The 19458-nt window shown below is 57.9% G+C and overlaps 1 protein-coding gene across 8 annotated transcripts in view; it reads right to left on the reverse strand.

Moving 5' to 3' along the window:
• Positions 1–19458, reverse strand: part of HSPG2 (heparan sulfate proteoglycan 2) — a 98039-nt gene that overhangs the window by 5130 nt on the left and 73451 nt on the right. For 7 of the 8 annotated variants that reach the window (XR_004325398.1, XM_032495397.1, XM_032495396.1 and 4 more), the window contains 36 exons: positions 18986–19137; positions 18679–18814; positions 18434–18585; positions 17598–17733; positions 17321–17472; positions 16788–16926; positions 16545–16696; positions 15821–15956; positions 15551–15702; positions 15209–15347; positions 14621–14772; positions 14256–14403; positions 13048–13199; positions 12462–12603; positions 11991–12142; positions 11460–11601; positions 11213–11353; positions 10758–10892; positions 10326–10507; positions 9570–9765; positions 9133–9312; positions 8561–8821; positions 7092–7317; positions 6463–6560; positions 5775–6041; positions 4916–5025; positions 4569–4716; positions 4371–4487; positions 3613–3724; positions 2711–2855; positions 2523–2622; positions 2257–2366; positions 2029–2137; positions 1185–1283; positions 587–808; positions 47–291 (listed from right to left, as the gene is read on the reverse strand). Coding sequence is in view for 7 of the 8 variants with exons in the window: in XM_032495397.1 (XP_032351288.1) it covers positions 47–291; positions 587–808; positions 1185–1283; positions 2029–2137; positions 2257–2366; positions 2523–2622; positions 2711–2855; positions 3613–3724; positions 4371–4487; positions 4569–4716; positions 4916–5025; positions 5775–6041; positions 6463–6560; positions 7092–7317; positions 8561–8821; positions 9133–9312; positions 9570–9765; positions 10326–10507; positions 10758–10892; positions 11213–11353; positions 11460–11601; positions 11991–12142; positions 12462–12603; positions 13048–13199; positions 14256–14403; positions 14621–14772; positions 15209–15347; positions 15551–15702; positions 15821–15956; positions 16545–16696; positions 16788–16926; positions 17321–17472; positions 17598–17733; positions 18434–18585; positions 18679–18814; positions 18986–19137 (5537 nt within the window). In the remaining variant the exon portion in view is untranslated. The remainder of the gene's footprint in view (positions 1–46; positions 292–586; positions 809–1184; positions 1284–2028; positions 2138–2256; positions 2367–2522; positions 2623–2710; positions 2856–3612; positions 3725–4370; positions 4488–4568; positions 4717–4915; positions 5026–5774; positions 6042–6462; positions 6561–7091; positions 7318–8560; positions 8822–9132; positions 9313–9569; positions 9766–10325; positions 10508–10757; positions 10893–11212; positions 11354–11459; positions 11602–11990; positions 12143–12461; positions 12604–13047; positions 13200–14255; positions 14404–14620; positions 14773–15208; positions 15348–15550; positions 15703–15820; positions 15957–16544; positions 16697–16787; positions 16927–17320; positions 17473–17597; positions 17734–18433; positions 18586–18678; positions 18815–18985; positions 19138–19458) is intronic. The other variant, XM_032495398.1, reaches the window with a different exon arrangement.

Raw genomic sequence — 19458 nt, forward strand, 5'->3', positions numbered from 1 at the left:
GGAAATCACCCCACCCTCCCATTTGTCATCTGGAGCTGCTCCTCACCTCGCCCACACAGCCGCGGAAGTGGGCGCTCACGTTGGTGGCCGGGGGCAGCTGCACGGATGGCTCCACGCCGCCGAGGTAGAGGAGGGTGTTCAGGTTCAGGCCCTGGCTCTTGCCAGGCGAGGAGCGCAGCACAGGGCGCCCGCTGTTCACACGCAGGCTGCCGTCCTTGTTGAGACGCTCTGCAGACACCCGGTGCCAGCGGCCCAGGGCCAGCGGCTCGGAGCTCCGCAGGATGGCCAGCCCTGGGGAGGATACCAGGTGGGGTTGGCCCAAGGATGGCTCCCTGCCCTGCCCCACCCACTACAGGAACCTGAGCAGACAGGGAGGGTTCCTTCAGCCTCCTGGTGTCCCAGGGGAACCTGGGAGGTCTCGGGACTTGCTTAAAGTCACACAGAAAGAGGGAATGTGAAGAACGGGGGACCTGCAGTTGGTCTGAATTAGGAATTCATTCTCCTGTACCTCCTTGGGGAGTGGAGGGCCAAGGGGGTCACAGAGCTGGGCGCCTACCACCCATCTGCATTTGGTGTTGGTGCTCACCTGATCCCAACTCGTAGCGGAACTCCAGGTGGCTGCCAACCATCGCCAGGGACACAAAGTCCTCCACAGGCCCCCTTGGCCCCCCGCTGAATAGCAGGATCCCGTCGGGCACCAGCGGCTTAAACTCGACGTCCAGGCGTAGCTCGTGGTGTGTGTTGGTGAGAGCAGGCAGTGCCAGGTAGGAGCCCGTGCCCGACATGGAGGGGGTGGTCACAGTCACACCTGCAGCAGCCACAGCTCAGCCAGGGCAGTGGGGACGCTGGAGTCCCAGGAGGGCTCCAGCTACTCGCCTTCCTCTGGGGCCCCACTCTCTAGTCCCAGAGGCTCAGGACCAGATGGGCAATGACTGTAGCAGCCCAGAAGCCCCTGCTCCCAGCCCTGCAGATCAGGCTGGATCTCCAATTAGATGGGGTGTCCCTTTGGAGCCCTTGTGTGAAGGATTCAGGCTGGGCAGGAGCTTGGCCAGGTGACTCTGAGGCCCTCTGGCTCTAGAACAATTTTATCATCCATAGGGCCCATCATGGCCTCAGCATGCCCTGTCCAGCTTCCTCTGTCTTTATAGGGATCCCTGGGGGGTCTGAGGCCTGGCTCTGCTCACCTTCCTCACACCTCATCCCTGAGCGGCCCAGGTGGCAGCGGCAGGTGTAGCCTCGGCCGTCGGGCCGGTTCACACAGGTGGCGTCGGGCCCACAGGCCTCTGGGGAACACACAGACAAGTAAGGAGAACGTGGAGGTGGTTTGGGAGAGGATGGGGTTCTGATGCCAAAGCTCTACCCATTATACTCCAGGAGCTGGGGCCAGTGAGGGCCAGGCCAGCCTGAGAACAGGAGACTGGGAGGCGGAATGGATTTGGGCAAGAGTGGCGGGGGGAAGGTACAGCTCAGTGGTAGAATGAAAGCTTAGCATGCATGAAGTCATGGGTTCGATCCCCAGTACCTCTGTTAAATTAATAAATAGTAAATAAGTAAACCTAATTACACCCCCCCCCAAAAACAAACAAACCAAAAAAGAGTGGGGCCAGAGGAGGCTGAGCAGAGGGACAGCGTGGGGGAAGTGAATGAGTGACTGTCAGTTGTTCTTGAAAGACTAGACCTGTATAACAGTGTGGAGCCATCGAGTACCTGGCTGGCAGGTAGTGGGGTGAGTGCCTTGGTAAAGTGGTAGATACTGAGGAGCAGTGATTACGGCAGGGCGGGTGCCTGGGTGCAGTGATGGGGGGATGAGTGCTTGGGTAGCAGAGATGTGAGGTAGAGTGAGTTATCAAGATGGCAGTGACGGAAGTCAGAATCCAGGAAGAGTGGTAAGTGCTTGGGTAAGACCAATGAAATGCAGACGGTACAGTCAGCAGCGGAGGTGGGGGTGGATATGAAGGGGTAGCAGTTGGCAGAGGGAAGTACCTGGCGGTGGCAGTGCTTGGGAGGAAGGGAGGGTGGGGTACACACCTGGGTGGCAGTGCAGGGCCTGCGAGTGTTCACAGCGGCTCCCGGTGAAGCCAGCTGGGCAGATACACACGTAGCTGCTGCTCTCTGAGTCCTGGCACAGGCCCCCGTTCTGCAAAGTAACCCCAGAAATCAGGCTGAGACTCTGTCCTTCCCCACTCCCCACTGGGCTCTGCCATGACTGAGGGCAGTGGCTTGGGCAGCCAGGTGATGTGTGCTGCGTGGGGTTACCTGGCAGGGCCGGTCCCGACAGGTGGGGCAGTGGGAGATGCCGTGCGCTGTAAGGTTGAGGTCATGGAAGATGATCTCCTCGCCTTGGATGCGCAGTTCCCGGACACAGCCTGGATGGGGCGGGCAGACAGGATGAGCCAAGGCAGGGTGCTGGGAGGCCTGCCTAGCCCCAGCCCACACACTATGGTGCCCTCCCCAGTGCCCAGGGGCTCTGCCAGCCAGCCAGGTTAGGTTTGGCCAGGGCTGAAGGTAGGGAGGAGGCTCACCTACGAAGCCGCTGCTCAGGCCTGCTTTGGGGATGGCGCCGTAGTCGGGATAGCCACCCAGGTAGAGCTCCTCATTCAGGTCCAGGCCCTGGAACTTACCCTGGGGAGTGGGGAAGTCAGGAATGGCAGACAGAGGCTGGGTGGCAGTGGGGAGGGGCTAGAAATAGGGGGACAGAGCTGGGTCTCACCTGGGAGGTCCCATTGACTGGAGCCAGGCTGCCCACGATCAAGGATCCCTGGGTGAGGCTGCGCAGCAGGGTCACCGTGTGGAACTGGCCCAATGCCAACGGTGTGGGGTGGCGAATGGTGGCCATGCCAGAGCCTGCATCAAACCTGCTCCATGGGGAAGGGGGTGGGAGGGCCAGGGCAGGAGAGACAAGATATGGGGTTTATAGGAAGGGCTGGGAAGGGGGCCCAGGCTGGACAAAGGTGTCGTCACCATTCCCTGCAGTCCTGCTCCTGTTTCTGTTCCTGCCTTGTCCTCTCGCCCCACCACCACCCCCAGCTCACCTCATCCCTGCCTCTCCCCATGTCACCTTCTCTCCCCACACCCTTTCCCTGGGAGCTTGTCCAGAGCGGACCCTGGGGCTCCAAGTGCCCCTGGCTCCAGGCCCTGCAGCCTAGCACCTGGCCTCACTGTTCCTCTAAGCACCCCTCCCTCTGAGATCACCTTGCTTCTTTCCTTCTTTGTTTACGGCTGGTCTCCCCCAACTAGACTATACTTTCCCACAAGAGCCAGGACTTGATCTGTTTTGTTTATCTCTGTATCAGTGCCTGGCACATAAATGAATAAATGAATGAATGAATGAATGAATGAATGAACGAATCCTGGCCCACCCTGGAAGGATGCTCTCGGCCTCACTGAGTATTTCTGCGGCAGTTCTGTGCAAGTCTGAGGCTGCTTCCTCCTCCTCTTGGCTGTGCTGACTCCCGTAGAACGGTGGTCACGGAGGGTAACTGCCACCTCTCCTCCATCTTCCAGAACCTCCTCCATGTGACTCAGCCCAGGGTGGCATGTGCCTGACTAAAATCCTGCAGTCTAGTCCCCCAGCCCTGCTTCCCCTATAAACGGGAAGGACAAAGGTCTCACCGGAACTCGGGCCTTCCGCCCACAAGGCCGAAGGAGATGAAGTCGGGCTGCCTGCTTGCCAGGTTGGTGGGGGTCCCCGGGATCTGCTTCTGCCCATTGTACAGCAGCATCCCTGGGCGGGCACAGCTGTGTTAGGGCCTCCCGTCCAGCTATGGGCTCCCCGTCTGCCCAGCCCCGGCATGAATGACCCAAGCTTGTGAGCCTGACCCCTCGCTGACTCCTGTCCCTCCCCTGACACACCCCACACAGCCAGGGCCTTCCTGCTTTCAGGATGGGGACCTATTAGAAGGGCTGTGTTGAGAGCCCCTAGGAAGAAACTGCTTCACTTACACTGTAGGGTCTACCTGAAGGAGGAGAGGGAGCAGAGACTCACCCGAGTAGAGAAGGAGGCCTGGACAGTGAAAGTCAGAGACCCGTAAGAGGTGGGAGGAGACAGATGAGAGAGAGAGAAAGGAGGAAAGGGTGAGAGATGGGGGAATAGGAAGGAGGAAGGAGCAGAGACAGGAAAGGGAGATGGGCCAGGAGGCCTTGGGGTGGCTGCATTGATGGCAGAAGGGCCAGGAGGAGGCTTGGGCGGGGATGGAGAAGGGAGGAGGCAGGAGAGAACCATAAGGGGAGGCCCGGCAGGCCTGGGGGTGCTGGGACAGGGAAGGCTGAGCAGGTGGGGAGGACTGGGGGCTCCCAGGGCTCACACCATGAAGGCAGTTACTCAGAGACCCCCGGCTCTGGGCAACCCCATCAGCTCCTCTCCTGCTCACCATCTGCTGAGTCAGGCCGGAAGGTGATCTTGATCTCAAACTTCCTGTAGGCATCCTTGATGGTGGGCAGTGGCAGGAAGGAGTGAGGGGTTTGGGTGAAGTAGGGCACCACCCGCTCTGCCAGCAGAAAGCACAGTTTAGGACGACGCCCGTGAGGCTGTGGGCAGGGCATGTCAATCCCAGTGGGTGAGTTCTCACCTGGCACCTGCAGATGGGCGAAGGCTTTGACCTTGCCTTGGCGGTTGGTGGCAGTGCAGACGTAGGTGCCTGCATCCTGGGGTCGGACTGAGGGCAGCAGCAGCATGTTGTCCTCCAGGCGGCTGTCAGGCGGCAGGTTCCCATCCAGCTGCAGACACACCCGCACATTGGACCACGGCCTTGGCCCTCACCTCCACGGGGCTTGTCTCCCATCTCCGCCTTGGCCCACCCTCAAACATGGAGCTTATACTCTGTGCCAAGCCTAGGCCAGGTCCCAGGGGCCACCGAGTTGGTAGACCTGGTCCCTGCCCCTCGGGCATGCCTGTGATCCCTTGCCCAGCAGTTACCTTGGTCCAGGTGATGTCAGGAGTAGGGTAGCCAGAGGCCATGCAGGGGAAGACGGCTGCAGAACCAGCAGGCACACGGACCTCTGGGGGCGTAGAGATCTGGGGCAAGGCTGAGGGGGAGAAGGAGACACAGGCCATCAACCTGATGACAGCCACCATTTGTGAGCCCAGTTTGTGCCCTGACTCATTTAATCATCACACCATCTCTGGAAGGGAGGCACTCTGTCCCCATTTCACAGATGAGGAAACTGTGGCTTAGAGGGAAAAGTAGCTGTTCATTCCTGGTTGCACAAGTGGGACCGGGCAGAGCCAGGGCTCAGGGACAGGTCCATTTGACTCCACAGACTGAGACTCTTCAACACACCTGGGTAGAAATCTGTATAGCTCTTTGGAGATCTGAGAAGAGGGTACCTGGACAGTGTGGATAAGTTTGGGGGCAAGTCATAGGGCTTGGCGTGAAAAGGAATAGCCTTTGAAGAACACACAGATGGTGTCTGCTGGGCATCATCCGTTGCCCTGTTTTACTCTTTTATGTCTGTTTTGTGTTTGTATTTGTGCTGTCTTTGCCATCATACTGGGCTGTAGGTCTCCCTCATCAGAGCAGGTGCTGCAGTAGGTGAGGACTACACATCTGGTTTCCTCTCAATGCCGCACGGCATAGCTTTTCCCTGCAAGTTCCAGTTGCTCCCAGAGGAACGCTCACCTCTATCCCCCGCTGCCCCTGCTTGTTATGCAACCTGCCCCTTAAACACACAAAACTGAAAATCTCCAAAAGTGGGGAGGAAGACCAGAGCAGGCAAGGCAGGAGAGGGTGGTGTGAGCAGCCTCCACCACGCTTCTTGTCCCCACCGGCCCTCACCTTGCACGAGTAGCAGCACGTGAGACTGGGTAGTGCCGGCGGTGTTGGTGGCGGTGCAGCGGTACTGTCCCGCGTCGGCCAGCTCCACGTGGGCGATCCTGACGACGCCTCCGCTCTGCACGATGCCAGGCCGCAGGCGCCCTCCGACTTTGCTCCATGTCACCTGAGGCTTGGGGTCACCCAGGGCCAGGCACTCGAACTCCACGGCATGGCCGACCACCACGGTCTGCACGGAGGTCCGGATGTTGATGAGCACGGAGGGCAGAGCTGGGGGAGGACGCAGGCAGAGTGGAGTGAGGCCAGCCTGCTGCAGGCCTGGGCTCAGAGAGGCTGAAAACTGCCCTGGAAAAGCGGAGCCCTGGAGCCCGAGGCATTCATCACTTCACTCGCTTTTTTGTGCATTCGCCCATGAGCACATGCACTCGTTTGTTCCCGTTTATTCATTACTCCCTTGTGCACCCACCGTCATTCCTCATTGGTTTGTCTGAGTGCCCACTCATTCTGCCTGGCTCCCTTCTTCCTCCCTCCCTTGTGAAATTTGTCAAGCCTCCTTACTCTAAGCTAGACACAAGCAAGATAAAATTGAATAATTCTCTTAATTCCTACGCATTTAAGAGGTTTCTTCGGGAAGATGTGTCTTTTATCTTTGTCCCCTGCTCTTAGCAGAAGCCTGTAGCCACCCTCCTACCTTGGACAACCAGCTGGGCACTGGCTTGGGCCTGTCCCCAGGGTCCATGGGCCTGGCAAACATACGTCCCTTGGCAGCTCTGGTCCAAGTTCTGGATTCTGTAAAGAAAAAATAGTAAGACATCAGTGAGTAAAAATAATTGGTGAAAATACTTTTTAATTGTGTCAGACAGAGTTAAAAGCCACCAGAGATCAGTACACGATGTAAACTTCTAGTCTCCCCTCAAAACCATGGAGGATAGGTAGGCAGGGTGAGTGTCACCACAACCATTTTAGACCAAAACTGAATCATGGTCTAGAGCTCAAGACCACACAGTTACCGAGCAGTACAGCTGAGCTCCAGGCCGCGTACCCGGCCTGTGTATACATCTGGCTTCAGAGCCTATTCTCTTTTCTTTAACAATCATGTGAATATGGGCCACTGATTACTGAAGGCCATCCACGCACACAGCACTGTGCTAAGTGCTTTAGGTAATCTCACGTTGGTCTCATATAACCCACTGTAAAGCTGAGAACACTGAGGCTCAGGGGGGTGAGGTGACTTGCCCAGGGATATCCTTTCATGCTAAGCCCTACTATGTGCCTTGGGCTGGAGCGCCCGAGTTCAGTTCTGCCCCCATCCCCACTCACCGGAGCACCCCATCGTGCACACTGTGGCCAGGAGGCAGCTGACCCCCTTCCTTGAACCAACGGAGTTGGGTGCCCTGGTCGCTGGGCACGACGCAGTGGAACTCGACACTGGCCCCTATGCTCTTGGTCTCCAGCTGAGGCGTGACCTGAATGGTGGGTGTGGATCCTGCTGGGATGGGTGTGGATCCTGCTGGGATGGGTGTGGCGGGGAGAGAGCCGGAGGGGCCTGTGGGAACAGGTATGAAGGTGTGTGTGTGTGTGTGTGTGTGTGTGTGTGTGTGTGTGTGTGTGTGATATCCCCGATGCCGATGCCCCTCCAGGGCTCAGAGAACCCCCATCCTAACATGCCGGGGATGTTCTTCCCCTGTTAACCTCTCTGACCAGGGGAAAAATACCTCTCATTGGTAGGTTCATTCATTTGCTCAAGTCATTCCATCAGCACAAATAAGAGTCTGTGGAGTGCTGGGCTGTGCGTTTACAAGCCCCCGGCCTTGGGGAGGGGAGGGCAGTCCAAGGTGCAAGCAGGAGGGGTCAGTCTTGGAAAGATTTAGACATTTAAAGGAAGGACAGCAAAGGCTATTCTGGTGCTAGTCTAAAATAGGATGGTCCCAGGTGAAGGCGCCTGCCTGTCCTGGTGCGGGGGGTGGGGTGGAGGGGAGGGTAGATCGGACGCGTATTTTCACCATTTACCAAGTGCCTACTATGTGCCACAGGCTCTACCTACGTGTACCTTTCTAAGTCAGCCTGTGTGTTGGTGTTGTTCTCTCTACTTCACAGATAAACAAACTGAGGCTTGAGGTTCACTGACTTGGCCAAGGTTGCACAATTGTCAAGTGACTGAGCTATGCACTGAATCTGGGTTCCAAGAGCCCAGGTTCTTGAGCGCTGGGCTACATGCTTTTCTGCTTCTAGAATTTGGGGCCCATCAGCACTTGCTGGGCTTTGTCATTGATGGAGGAATCCACAGAGATGCTAGATTCTCTGGAGATCCACTGAAACCCTGGGCGTGTGGGGGTGGGAGCTGCCCCGTCACACATTCATTGTTGTCACTGTCCAGCATTTACACAGCCCATTCTGGGTCCTGCTGTGGACAAGCCAGGGGCTGCTGAGATGACTGGGTCCAGGCTCTGCCCTGAGCATCCTCAGTCTGGCAGGTGAGGTGGGCTGGGGTACTTATGTAAACATAGCCTCTGGCAATGTGAGGTCAATGCCAAGGAAGGGATGCAGCAACGAGAGCTGGAGTTGTTGAGAACCCAGTGATAGGGGCTCTCCCTGGAGGAGGCAGGTCTACCTCGGGCCTGGGAGAACGGGGAAAGGAAGACATTCCAGCTGCGGTAATGGAGGGAGGTCATCGTGCTCCCAGTGGGGGTCCTCAGGTCCCAGTTGCCGGGTAAGTAAAGGGCTCAGACAAGGGCTTAGTGGAAAACTGACTGACCTCCTTTTGCCCAGCCTGAGCTGGGGCTGCTCACCTTGGACGAGCACCTGGGCGAAGGCTTCAGCTGAGCCCACCTTGTTGGTGACCTGGCAGCGGTAGCGGCCTGAGTCCTCAGGGGCAGCAGACTCAAAGAGCAGCAGCTCGTTCCTGGCAGTTGCCCTCCCAGGGAGGCTGCCACCCACACGGCTCCACTGGAAGGTGAGTGGGGGTGTCCCATGAGCCAGGCACTGGAGTTGCACCGTCTCCCCTGCCCGCACCGAGGCGTGCTCCGGGACTGTGGTGGCATATGGCGGGCCTGGGGTGGGGGGGACACAGAGGTCAGTGTGGCAAAGAGCAGAGGTCAAGATGGGAGCAGGTGTTGGGGCCTGCGACTTGCCAAAGGACCAGGGAAGCTGAATGGTGAGCCCAGAGGACTGGGGAAGAGGGAAGCGAAGGTCCGAGGAGGGGGTGTGGGTTTCAGGTTAGGGCAGGCTCTGGGGGCCTGAAGTTCATGGGGCCCTCGGAATGGGGTCTTTGGGGTTCAGTCCAGGGTGCAGCCTGGTTGGGGGGCTCAGCCTCCATGCAGTGCAGAAAGGGTAGCCCAAAGAAGGTGGATGAGTGCCTTACTTTCTACATGCAGGGCGATGGTGGCCTCAGCGTGCCCGACAGGGCTAGTGGCGTTGCAGATGTACTGGCCCGAGTCCTGCTGGGCTACCCGCGGGATGATCAGCGTGTCACCTTCCAGCTGGTGCTGCCAGGGCAGCGGGGAGCGAAGCTTGGACCAGTGGATGGTGGGCGTGGGGCTGCCTGTGGCGTGGAGTGGCAGATGGTAGAGGTCAGTGGACTGGCCCAGTGACCAGCTGGGGCTGAGGATGGTCAGCGAGGGACCTGGATGAACTTGCTCCTTCATGGGGGCACTACACGGGCACCACAGCGATCACTAGGAGACGCCAGCAAGAAAGCCCCTCCCCAAGCGTGACATCACCTTCAGATCTCCTGTGTCTAAATTCAGGCCCTAGGGCACGGCTGCTCTGCCTGCCCTGCATGCGAGCCCCCGTCCACACCTGTGGCTGAGCAGCGCAGGGTGGCCGTGTGTCCAGCCTCCACAGTCAGCTCGGCTTCTTCAACCTGGACCTGGGGGGCGCCTGGGGCCACGATGCCTGTGTCCACAATCACTTCCACCCGCTTCTGTGCTGTGCCCAGTGCATTCTGAGCTAGGCACACATAGGTGCCTGCATCTGATGGTTTGGCTGATGAAATCTGGAAGAAAGTGAGGATGCTGGTTACTGGGTCCCTGAGAAGGGATCTTGGCATCAGCCCCCAGCTCTGGCTTGGATTTACCTCTTTCTTCCAACTTTCTCTTTGTTTTCAACTTTTCTATTTGACTAGCTGCTTGAATGCTCACACTCAAGACATCCCATTAGTCCATCCATCCACTTGTCCATCAACTCATCCACCCATTCATCCACCCATCTACCCACCCATCTATCCACCCATCCATCCATACCCACCAACCCAACCATCCATCATCCACACATCTACTCATCTACCCACCCATCCACCTATCCACCCACCAACCTACTCACTCAACCACCCATCCTACCCATACCTTCTTCCACCTTCCTTCTTTCTTCCTGACAGTCTCCCAATCTACCCATCATCCACCTATTCCATCCTTCCCTTTCTCTCTTCATCCATTTATCACCCAACTGCCGATCTGCCAATCTTTCCTCCAAGCATCTGGTGAAGGATGGGCCCTGACTGGGCCTCAGACCCAGAGGTGAGACCTGGCCTCTGGCCAGGGGAAGGCCGTGCCTCACCTGCAGCACTGTATGGCTGTCCAGGTGCCCGTACGCCCGCTGCTCCAAGTGGGTTGGGGTGCCAGTCCGGGTCCAGCGAGCAGAAGAGCGGGGCTCCCCCGCACTGACACACTCCAGGGCGACAGATTTTCCCACTTTCACCCGCACAGGGCCCTCGGGGAGCACCGACACTGTAGGGGGCCCTGCCCAGAGGAAGGACACAGCTAATGCGTATGCAGGGCTCTGCTGGTCATGTGCACTGGCACAGTCCCCTTATCAGTAACTGCCGGTGGGCACTAGTCTCCCCACTGCACAGATGTAGAGACTGAGGCTCAGAGACAGAGAATGTCCAAGAGGGAGGCAGTGGCAGAGGCGGGATTTAAACTCAGACTCTGAGCTTGGAATCAGGGCCGGAAACGGGAAGGCAGAGCCCACGGGGCTGAAGGCCCTCACCGTGCACACTGAGGTTCACGACACTCTGGGCCACACCGTAGGCGTTGGAGGCCACGCAGCGGTAGGCACCGTGGTTGCTGGGCCGGGTGCCCACGATGGTGATGATGGAGCCGTTGGGGCTGATGTGGACGTTGTCTGCGGGGTTGGCTTATGGTCAGTGAGGATGCCCTCATGCCTTGGTGTTGCCAGTAGGTGCACCAGTGCCCCATACCCCCCACCCCTCCAGTCTGGGGGTGTCCAGCCCACAGGGTCACGGATGGCTGATAAACAAGTCCTTGGAGACTCCTGGGTCCAGCCCCCTCACCATCCAGATAGAGACACCGCGTTCCCAGAGGGGAAGGGCTTTACCAGGGTCATACAGTGAGTTTGGTGCCATCCTTGCCTCTGCCCAGCCCCCAGGGGTAAGCATTGTGCATTCACACCTGCCTCCAGCCCACCCACCCCGCCCGGTTCACCCTCTAGCTCTTGGTTCCGAGTCTTCCAGTCAAGGCTGATGGGGGCTGCCCCGTCATGGATGAGGCACTTGAAGCTGGCATCTTGGCCCTGCTGCACGGTACTGCTGGGCGGGTCGATAGAGATGACAGGGCTCCTAAGGCCTGGGGGAGGAGGGGGGCAGAGGGCTGGGCTCGGCAGGACGGGGTGGGCTCAACCCTGCTCCAGGGTCTCCCTGCTTCCCCAGCCCATGGCACTGGTCTCACTCACGGTAGGAGGACCCCTCACTGGGTGGGACAGTGACCGTGAAGGAGGCCTCCTGCTCAGGGCCTGAGCTGCCAACCACGCGGCACACATATTCTCCAGAGTCGGCTTGAGAGACATGGTGCAGCCGCAGCCTGGAGCCGTGGGTCTGTTGGAGTGAGGAGGGGGTTGCCATCTCACCAAAGCACTTGGGACAGATTGCATCCTGAAGCCCGGCTGTGCCAGTGCCCAAGAGTTCTCCCTTGGGTCTTGGGAGCTCAGGGCTCCAGCTGGTGGGGATGAAGAAGCTTTATTCACAGAATCCTACAAGTCCATCCCCTTTACAGAGGAAAAAATTGGCTCAGGAAATGATTCAGCAACAGCCAGGAGAAAAACGCAGTCTCTTGACTCCCAGGCTAGTGAACTCCTCCCTGACAAGTATTTTATCCCCTGGGGTCTCCTAGTAGGCTGGGGTTGGTGTGAAAGTTTGGGATGCAGAAGGCAACCACAGGTCAAACCTTGCCTGCCCTGGAATGCTCCCTACCCTTGGCCCCATACCTGGTGCCGGGTGGGGAGGTTTCCCCCGCGCTTGTACCATGTGACCTGGGCGTGGGCTTGCCCAGGTACCACACAGTTCAGGTCCAGGGTCTGCCCTTCAGACACGTGGGAGGAGGAAGCCTCAATGTAGACAGGCTGGGCCAGTCCTGGGGCTGCAGGCACAATGGATGGGTGAGAAAGGTGAGGCTCTGAGGGTGCAGGCAGGGACCTAAGGTGGTGGCAGTGAGTGCCAGCTGGTCCTCCTGGAGGTGCAGTGGCTTGAGAGGGGCTGACGTGGCTGAGCGCCATTGACCTAAGAAGGGGCTCCATCTCCTGGGGGCCAAGATGCCATGGTTAGACCTTGGTCCCCAGTGGTGGGGGGAGGGGCTGGAGAACCATTGTGGAGCTGAGGGCTAGAGCCCTGCTGGGAGAGCAGGAGGAGCAAGGCCAGGAAGGGGCCTCCAAGCACCACCCACTGCTCCTGTCACTCACCAGGAATGGGGCCTGGGCTGGAGGCCTCGATGGTGACCAGGACAGAAGCCTCCAGGGTGCCTGAGCTGCCAGTCACTTGGCACGAGTACTCGCCAGAGTCGGCCGGGGACACTTGGTTCAGCCTCAGCAGGGAGCCATGGACCTGGCCAGGGTAGGGTGAGAGTGGGGCGAGTGAGCTGGGGGGCAATGGCCAAGGCCTTCAGATGCCCAGCGCTCTCATACCTGAACTCCAGGGCTGGACCACAGGTATGTACCGTGGTGGAGGCTGCCTCCTGCCAAAGACGACTTTGATATTAGACATTATAGAGTATGTTTACTATTACATTTTTCCTGGTGTCCAGTGTCTTGAGTGGGAGGTGTCTTTTTCTAATATGCACCAAGGGGCTGGGTGGCCAGTGGCGGCCCCGTCATGCCCAGCCTGTTCTTGACCTCCCGATTCCCAGTGATCTCCTGCTGCAATTTTCCTGAGGCCCCAGATGTTGTGGCCACCTTCCCTCCTGGACAGGGGATGGGATGGGGTGGGGTGGGGTGGGGTGGGGTGTTCCCATGGGGCATTTCCACATTCCACTTTCTCCAGCCTTCATACCTGATGCCGGGCTGGGAGGCTGCCCCCGCGCCTGTGCCATGTGACCTGGGCGTGGGCCTGGCCAGGCACCACGCAGTTCAGATCCAGGGTCTGCCCTTCCGCCACGTGGGAGGAGGAGGTCTCGATGCGGATGGGTGGGGTTCCGCCTGGGGCTGGGGCACAGGAAGAAGTCAGTGAACTGGGATTCCTACTCCTGTGCCTTCAGTCCCTGCTCCTAGTTGCCCAGATGCTCAGATCAGAGGCCATGGAGAGGTGGCCTTGATTCTTCTCTTCCCATTCCTCTGAGGCCTGGAGCAGCTGCGCTAGCCTGGGGCATGGAGGCACCTTATTCTCCCAGCCCTGCCTCAGACTATGGCCCCACCATCTCCTCCTGTGCTCCCAGCACCACTGGCAGCCAGGGTTCAGGGCCAGGCACCTCCACACAGATGGCTGTTTCCCAAACTTGAGTAGTGTGTGGCTAAGAACCCAGACTCAGGCCAGACTGCCTGGGTTCCAAACCCAGCCCTGCCATTTATTAGTTGTGTGACCTTCGGAAAGCTATCTCACCTCTCCATGCCTCAGTTTCCCCATCTGTGAAATGGAAGGAATAACTCTTCCTACTTCAAAGGGTTATTATTATGAAGGTGAAATGAGTTAATATGTGTAACTGTAACAGGGCCCAGTACCTAGTAAGTGCATAGCATGTTTATTACTTAGCAATTCAGGTACTATTATCATGATGTCTGCTATAACTATGTGCTGTTAATTCCTTTACAGTTCCCTTTCAATTGATTCACTTAAAAAAACTCTAAAATACTTAACCCCATTACAGGCACTGATTTCCGTGCAATCATGACAGGTTTGATGGGCTGCTATTTTTCCCCTAATACAGCACTATTAATATAAAAGATGTTTATCCAGGTACCACCTAAAATCACCCTCATAGACCCCAGGGCACAGTTCCAGCCTTTAGGGAACTCGTGTAGTTGCTGCAAGAGCTCTGCTAGTCCCACATCACAGATGAGGAAAGTGAAAACGGAAAGAAGTCCCTCGTGTAACACTCGGTGTGGACAGAGAGCTGGAACTCAAGTCTGCACGTGCCAGACTCCAGAGTCTGCGCGCTCAGGCCCTACAGACAAAACGCACTTGACCTAGCTCTGATCTCTGTCTGCCGGTCCCCTCCTTTCTCCCCTCCTCCAGCCTCCCAGTCCCACTGTAGGAATCCTCACCAGGGATGAGAACAGCACCAGAGCTAGAAGCCTCGATGGTGACCAGGACTGAGGCCTCCAGCTGGCCAGAGCTGCTCACCACGCGGCACACATACTCGCCCGAGTCAGCCGGGGACAACCGGTGCAGCCGCAGCCGTGAGCCGTGGGCCTGAGTAGGGACAGGACAGGAGACGGAAAAGCAGAATGAGATGGCACTTGGAGTCCTTGAAGGCCTGGGGTCAGGGTCCAACCACTGACCAAGGCAGGTGCTGCACCCCATGGAGGTTCCCAGGCCTCCTTCCTGGGCAGAGATGGGGGACAGGCCCTTGGCCAGGGCCTCCACATCCAGCAGCCCTCCCACTGTTTCCTGCCCCCAACTCCCATACCTGGTGGTGAGTGGGGAGGCTGCCCCCACGCTTGTGCCACGTGACCTGGGCATGGGCCTGGCCAGGCACCACGCAGTTCAGATCCAGGGTTTGCCCTTCAGCCACATGTGAAGATGACGACTCAATTCTGATGGGCAAAGCCCCGCCAGGGACTGGGGACACAGAAACAGCAAGCTGGGGCTTTGGCCATAGTCAGATTTGGGAACAGATTTGGGAAATGTTCTATTACCTGCACTGTCTGATGTAGTGCTACCAGCTACACATGGCTCCTGAGCACTTGAAACATGAGGATGTGAATTTTAAATTTTAACTAAATTTAATTACCACGCAAGGGTAGTGGTCACTAAATTGGACAGGTCTACAAGGCTGGAAAGATTGATACCCACATCTCACTGATGAGGGTACTGAAGCTGAGGCAGGAGAGTAACTCACTCAAGCCCTTTAGTGGTACAGTCAGGATTCAAACCCAGGCTCCTTTCTGCACAGCCCTCTCCCTGGACCACCACCCTCATCTGAGGGCCCTGACTACAGAGCCCTTCCTCCCTAGAAGTACGGTTACCTGCATCTCCCAGTCCCTTCCTGACTCACCAGAGGGGCTGCTGGCACTGGGGGAGACTGAGATCATGATGGAGGCTTCCTGGGCATCGATGTTGTTGTTAGCCCGGCAGACGTATTCGCCGGAGTCTGCCACGGACATCTGGTTCAGCCGCAGGCGGGAGCCGTGGGCCTGGGGGTGTGGATGGGGAAGAAGGGAACTGAGGGACTAAGGTGCCGACGGCTGGCTCAGGCCTCCTCCATCGGACCAGCTACCCTCTGTCTACCCAGGACTGGAGGGAGCACTGCCCTGGGACTGCCAGCTAACGATTCAGGTTCTTTGCTCATGGGGCTGTTCCTGCACTGCCCACCCCACTGCCAGGCTCCACTTTGTACCTGGTGTCGAGTGGGAAGGCTGCCCCCACGCTTGTACCATGTGATGGTGGCCTGGGGCTGCCCAGCGACTACACAGTTCAGATCCAAGGTCTGCCCTTCAACCACTGTGGGGGATGAGGACTCGATCCTGATTGGTGGGGAGATGCTGGGCACTGGGGACAGAGAGGGAAGGATCACACAGCCATAGTCAGACAACAGTGATGGTGTGAGAGACCTCGTTACCTCACCCCGCACCCACTTGCCCAGACCACCTGCTCTATGAGTTCTCACCGTGGGATGAGCCACTGCCCTGGATGGTGACAATCAGTGAGGTCTCCTGGGAGCCGGCACCATTACTGACATGACACACGTATTCGCCCGAGTCTGCGGGTGTCACCTGGGGGATCCGTAGCCGGGAGCCCACGATCTGTGGGGGAGCAGGTGTCAGTGGATGGGTGCAGCATCTCCAGCACTGCTGCTGTTGCCCCCAGACTTCAGGAGCCTCCATGCCTTACCTGGGGTCTGTCCCTACCCTGGTCTCTTTCAGAACTCCCTCAGTGACCTTCCTGAGGCTCTGGGCTGGGTGGACAGTACCTCTAGCCTTTGTACTGTTCTCCTCCATCACCCCTGCAGGAAGTTTGCTGAGGCCCTCCCTGGTGATTCACAGTGACCTACTCTGGCTCCTATTACACTGCTGTCATTGGTATGTCCCCCTCACCCTCTAGCTTGTGAGCTCCCTTTTGAATCTTTAGTGCCAGGAGCAAGACTTGACCTGGATCAGGTTCCCAAGGAAATGCAGTGAGTGAGTAAATCACAGAATGTTCTATAAAAATACAGAATCCAACTGAGGTCAGTGGGGCTTATCTTTATATCCTCAGCACTGGTCCACGGCCCACCCAGCAAGAACAATCAATGTTTGTGGAATGACTGAATAAGCAAAGAGTGGATGCTGAGAGCTCCTCCTGCTTCCCATCAGGGCTGGTGATCCCAGCTTTTGCCCTGCCTGACTCCATACCTGGTGCCGGCTGGGTAGGCTGCCTCCACGTTTATACCAAGTGATGGTGTGGGGGGCTTGACTGGCCACCAGGCAGTTGAGGTCCAGGGTATGTCCATTGGCCAGGGAGGCTGAGGAGGACTCGATGCGGACGGGGTACACGACATTCTGGACTGGGAGGGTGAAATGGAAGGCAAGGTTTGGGAGCCACTGAGGGTGGAGTGGCCCTCTCAGCCTGTTTGTTATGACCCTTGGGACACTCACAGCGAGTGGGGCCGAGGTGCTGCTGAATGGTGACAAGGACGGAGGCTTCCTGGGTGCCTGAGCTGCTGACCACGCGGCACACGTACTCCCCAGAGTCAGCTGGAGTCATCTGGGGCAGCCGCAGCCTTGAGCCATGCACCTGGGAGGGCAGGAGAGAGGCAGGCTCAGAGCTGGGCATGGAGGCTCACAGCCAGGCTCTGGCTCCCTTCCCTGGTCCCTCTCCCAGCCTGAACCAGTAAGATGGAGCTTGAGGGAAGCTCTCCCAGGGAGAACCACCAGTGACAACCGTTCAATTCCTTTGCCTAAGGGTAAGACTGGGTCCAGTGGGAAGAAGCGGGGGACCAGCATTTGTTGATGTACTATGGGGCAGGTGAGGGAAGGTAGTGTGAGCCCATTTGACAGATGAGGACACTGTGGACCAGGGAAGTCAAAGGACTGGCCAGGCAAGTGGCAGAGCAGTGTCTGAACTTAAAGCTCCTTACTCCGCAGCTTGAAGGGTCCTTTGGGCCCCCCCTTATTTCCCCGCCTCCTACCTGATGGCGGGCAGGGAGGCTGCCCCCACGCCTGTGCCACGTGACCTGGGCGTGGGCCTGCCCAGAAACCAGGCAGTTCAGATCCAGGGTCTGCCCTTCAGCCACGTGTGAGGATGACGACTCGATCCGGACTGGGGGGGTAACCCCCAGTGCTGGGGACAGAGGGCAAAGGGTCAGTCTCCAGCTGGGAGGGGAGGGTGTGAGTGAAGGTAGGGGCTACTGGTCTCTGGGGTCCTGCCATTGCTGGAGTGGGGAGCCTCCCTCCAGCACCACTCACCAGGCACAGAGTCTGCAGGCTCAATGGTGACCAGGACAGAGGCTTCCAGGGGCACGGAACCACCCACCACGCGGCACACATACTCGCCCGAGTCGGCTGGGGACACCTGGTAGAGTCTCAGCAGTGAGCCGTGAGTCTGGCCAGAATAAAAGTGAGGTCAGAGGGGGCCCTCTCAGGACCCCTGCACCTATAACCTGCAACCCTGCCTCACTCTGAGCCCGAGGGCTAGCTATTAGGTCAGTCCTGCTTAGAGGTGGAGAAGTGGGTGTCTTGTCCTAGGAGTGGGGAGTGGCCAGGAGGAGCAGTGAGGAACTGGGCAGACACTAATACCACTCTCCATCAGTTCTAAGGCACACTTTAAAATCAAGATGCATCTTGCAGTGAATTATAATTACAAATGGCAGACTTTTTTTTCTTAGTGGTACATAAAATAATGGTGCATCTTGCAATCAGTGGCATCCTAAATTCTGTAAAATACAGCAATAATAATAGCTAATGGTATTATAGTAATAACAGCTCAGAGCACTTTCTATAAGCCAGAGCTCTGAGCACTTTGCATATATATTCATTCACTTCATCCTTACGGTAATTCTGTAAGGTAGGTACTATTACCATTTTACAGATGTTGAAAATATGGTCCAGAGAGGTGAAGTAATCTGCCCAAAGTCACAACCTAGTAAGTGGTAGAAGCAGCATTCACACCTAGGCTGGCTGGTCCTAGAGCCTGGGTTCTAACCATTGCCTCCGGCCCTCCCCAACCCACCACCCCTGACCTCCACTCCACAGTGGCCTCCCTCTTGTCCCTTTCTTGGCCTGTCCATCCTCTGCTTCTGTACCTGGTGCCGGGTGGGGAGGCTGCCCCCACGCTTGTGCCATGTGACCTGGGCATGGGCCTGCCCGGGCACCACGCAATTCAGATCCAGAGTCTGCCCTTCGGCCACGTGGGAGGAGGAGGGCTCAATGCGGATGGCCTGGGTGCCACCAGGAGCTGGGGGAGAAGATGGTCACTGGTCAGCCCTGCTCTCTGCAGCTGCCCCATACCCCTTTCTCTGTCCGAGCCCAGCCTGGTGGTCTCACTCACGGTAGGCGAAGTTGGCTCCCTGGGTCCTGGTTACTGTGACTGTGATGGAAGCCTCCACACCATTGCTGGCCCGGCAAACATACTCGCCAGCATCAGCTGGTGAGGCCTGGAAGATGTACAGGCGGGAGCCGCGGACCTGGACAGCCGTGGGCAAGGGTGTGAGGGGAGGCTTCCCGGAGCCCAGCAGTCACCCTATTCCTCTGAGCTGGGAACTGACAGCCCCTCAGCTCAGGGGCTGCCCCCCCCACAACCCACTGTCCAGAGCTTGGCCTGGCTGACCCTCTCCCACCTTTCTAACACAGTGTACCTGGTGCCGGGCAGGGAGGCTGCCTCCACGTTTGTACCACGTGACCTGGGCATGGGCCTGCCCTGCCACCACGCAGCTCAGATCCAGGGTCTGCCCTTCTGCCACTGTCGGGGATGAGGACTCAATCCTGACAGGTGGGACAGGTCCTGGGGCTGTGGGGAAAGGGGCGAAGGTGGTAGATGTTCCCCAGAAAAGAAGGCAAGAAGGCAAGAACTGTCCACCCTGGAACCAGCTCAGCCTGGTGGGTTTAGTGGCCTGGGCTTGAGGTCCTCAGCTGAGCAACCCCGAGGGGAGGGCTGGGGCAGGAGCCCAGACTTGCAGAGGGGAGTGAGGAAGTGGGAGAGATGAGGTGACTGAGGCTGGGAGAGAGGAAGAGGAGGCAGGAGCAGAAACATGAGGAGTGACGTGGCCAGAGAGAAGGGATGGGGAAACCATGGGCTACTCAGAGCAGTGGAGTCCGCCTGCGGCCAGGC

This window comes from Camelus ferus, chromosome 13 (genome assembly GCF_009834535.1).
Source record: "Camelus ferus isolate YT-003-E chromosome 13, BCGSAC_Cfer_1.0, whole genome shotgun sequence".
NCBI classification, from domain to species: Eukaryota; Metazoa; Chordata; class Mammalia; order Artiodactyla; family Camelidae; genus Camelus; species Camelus ferus.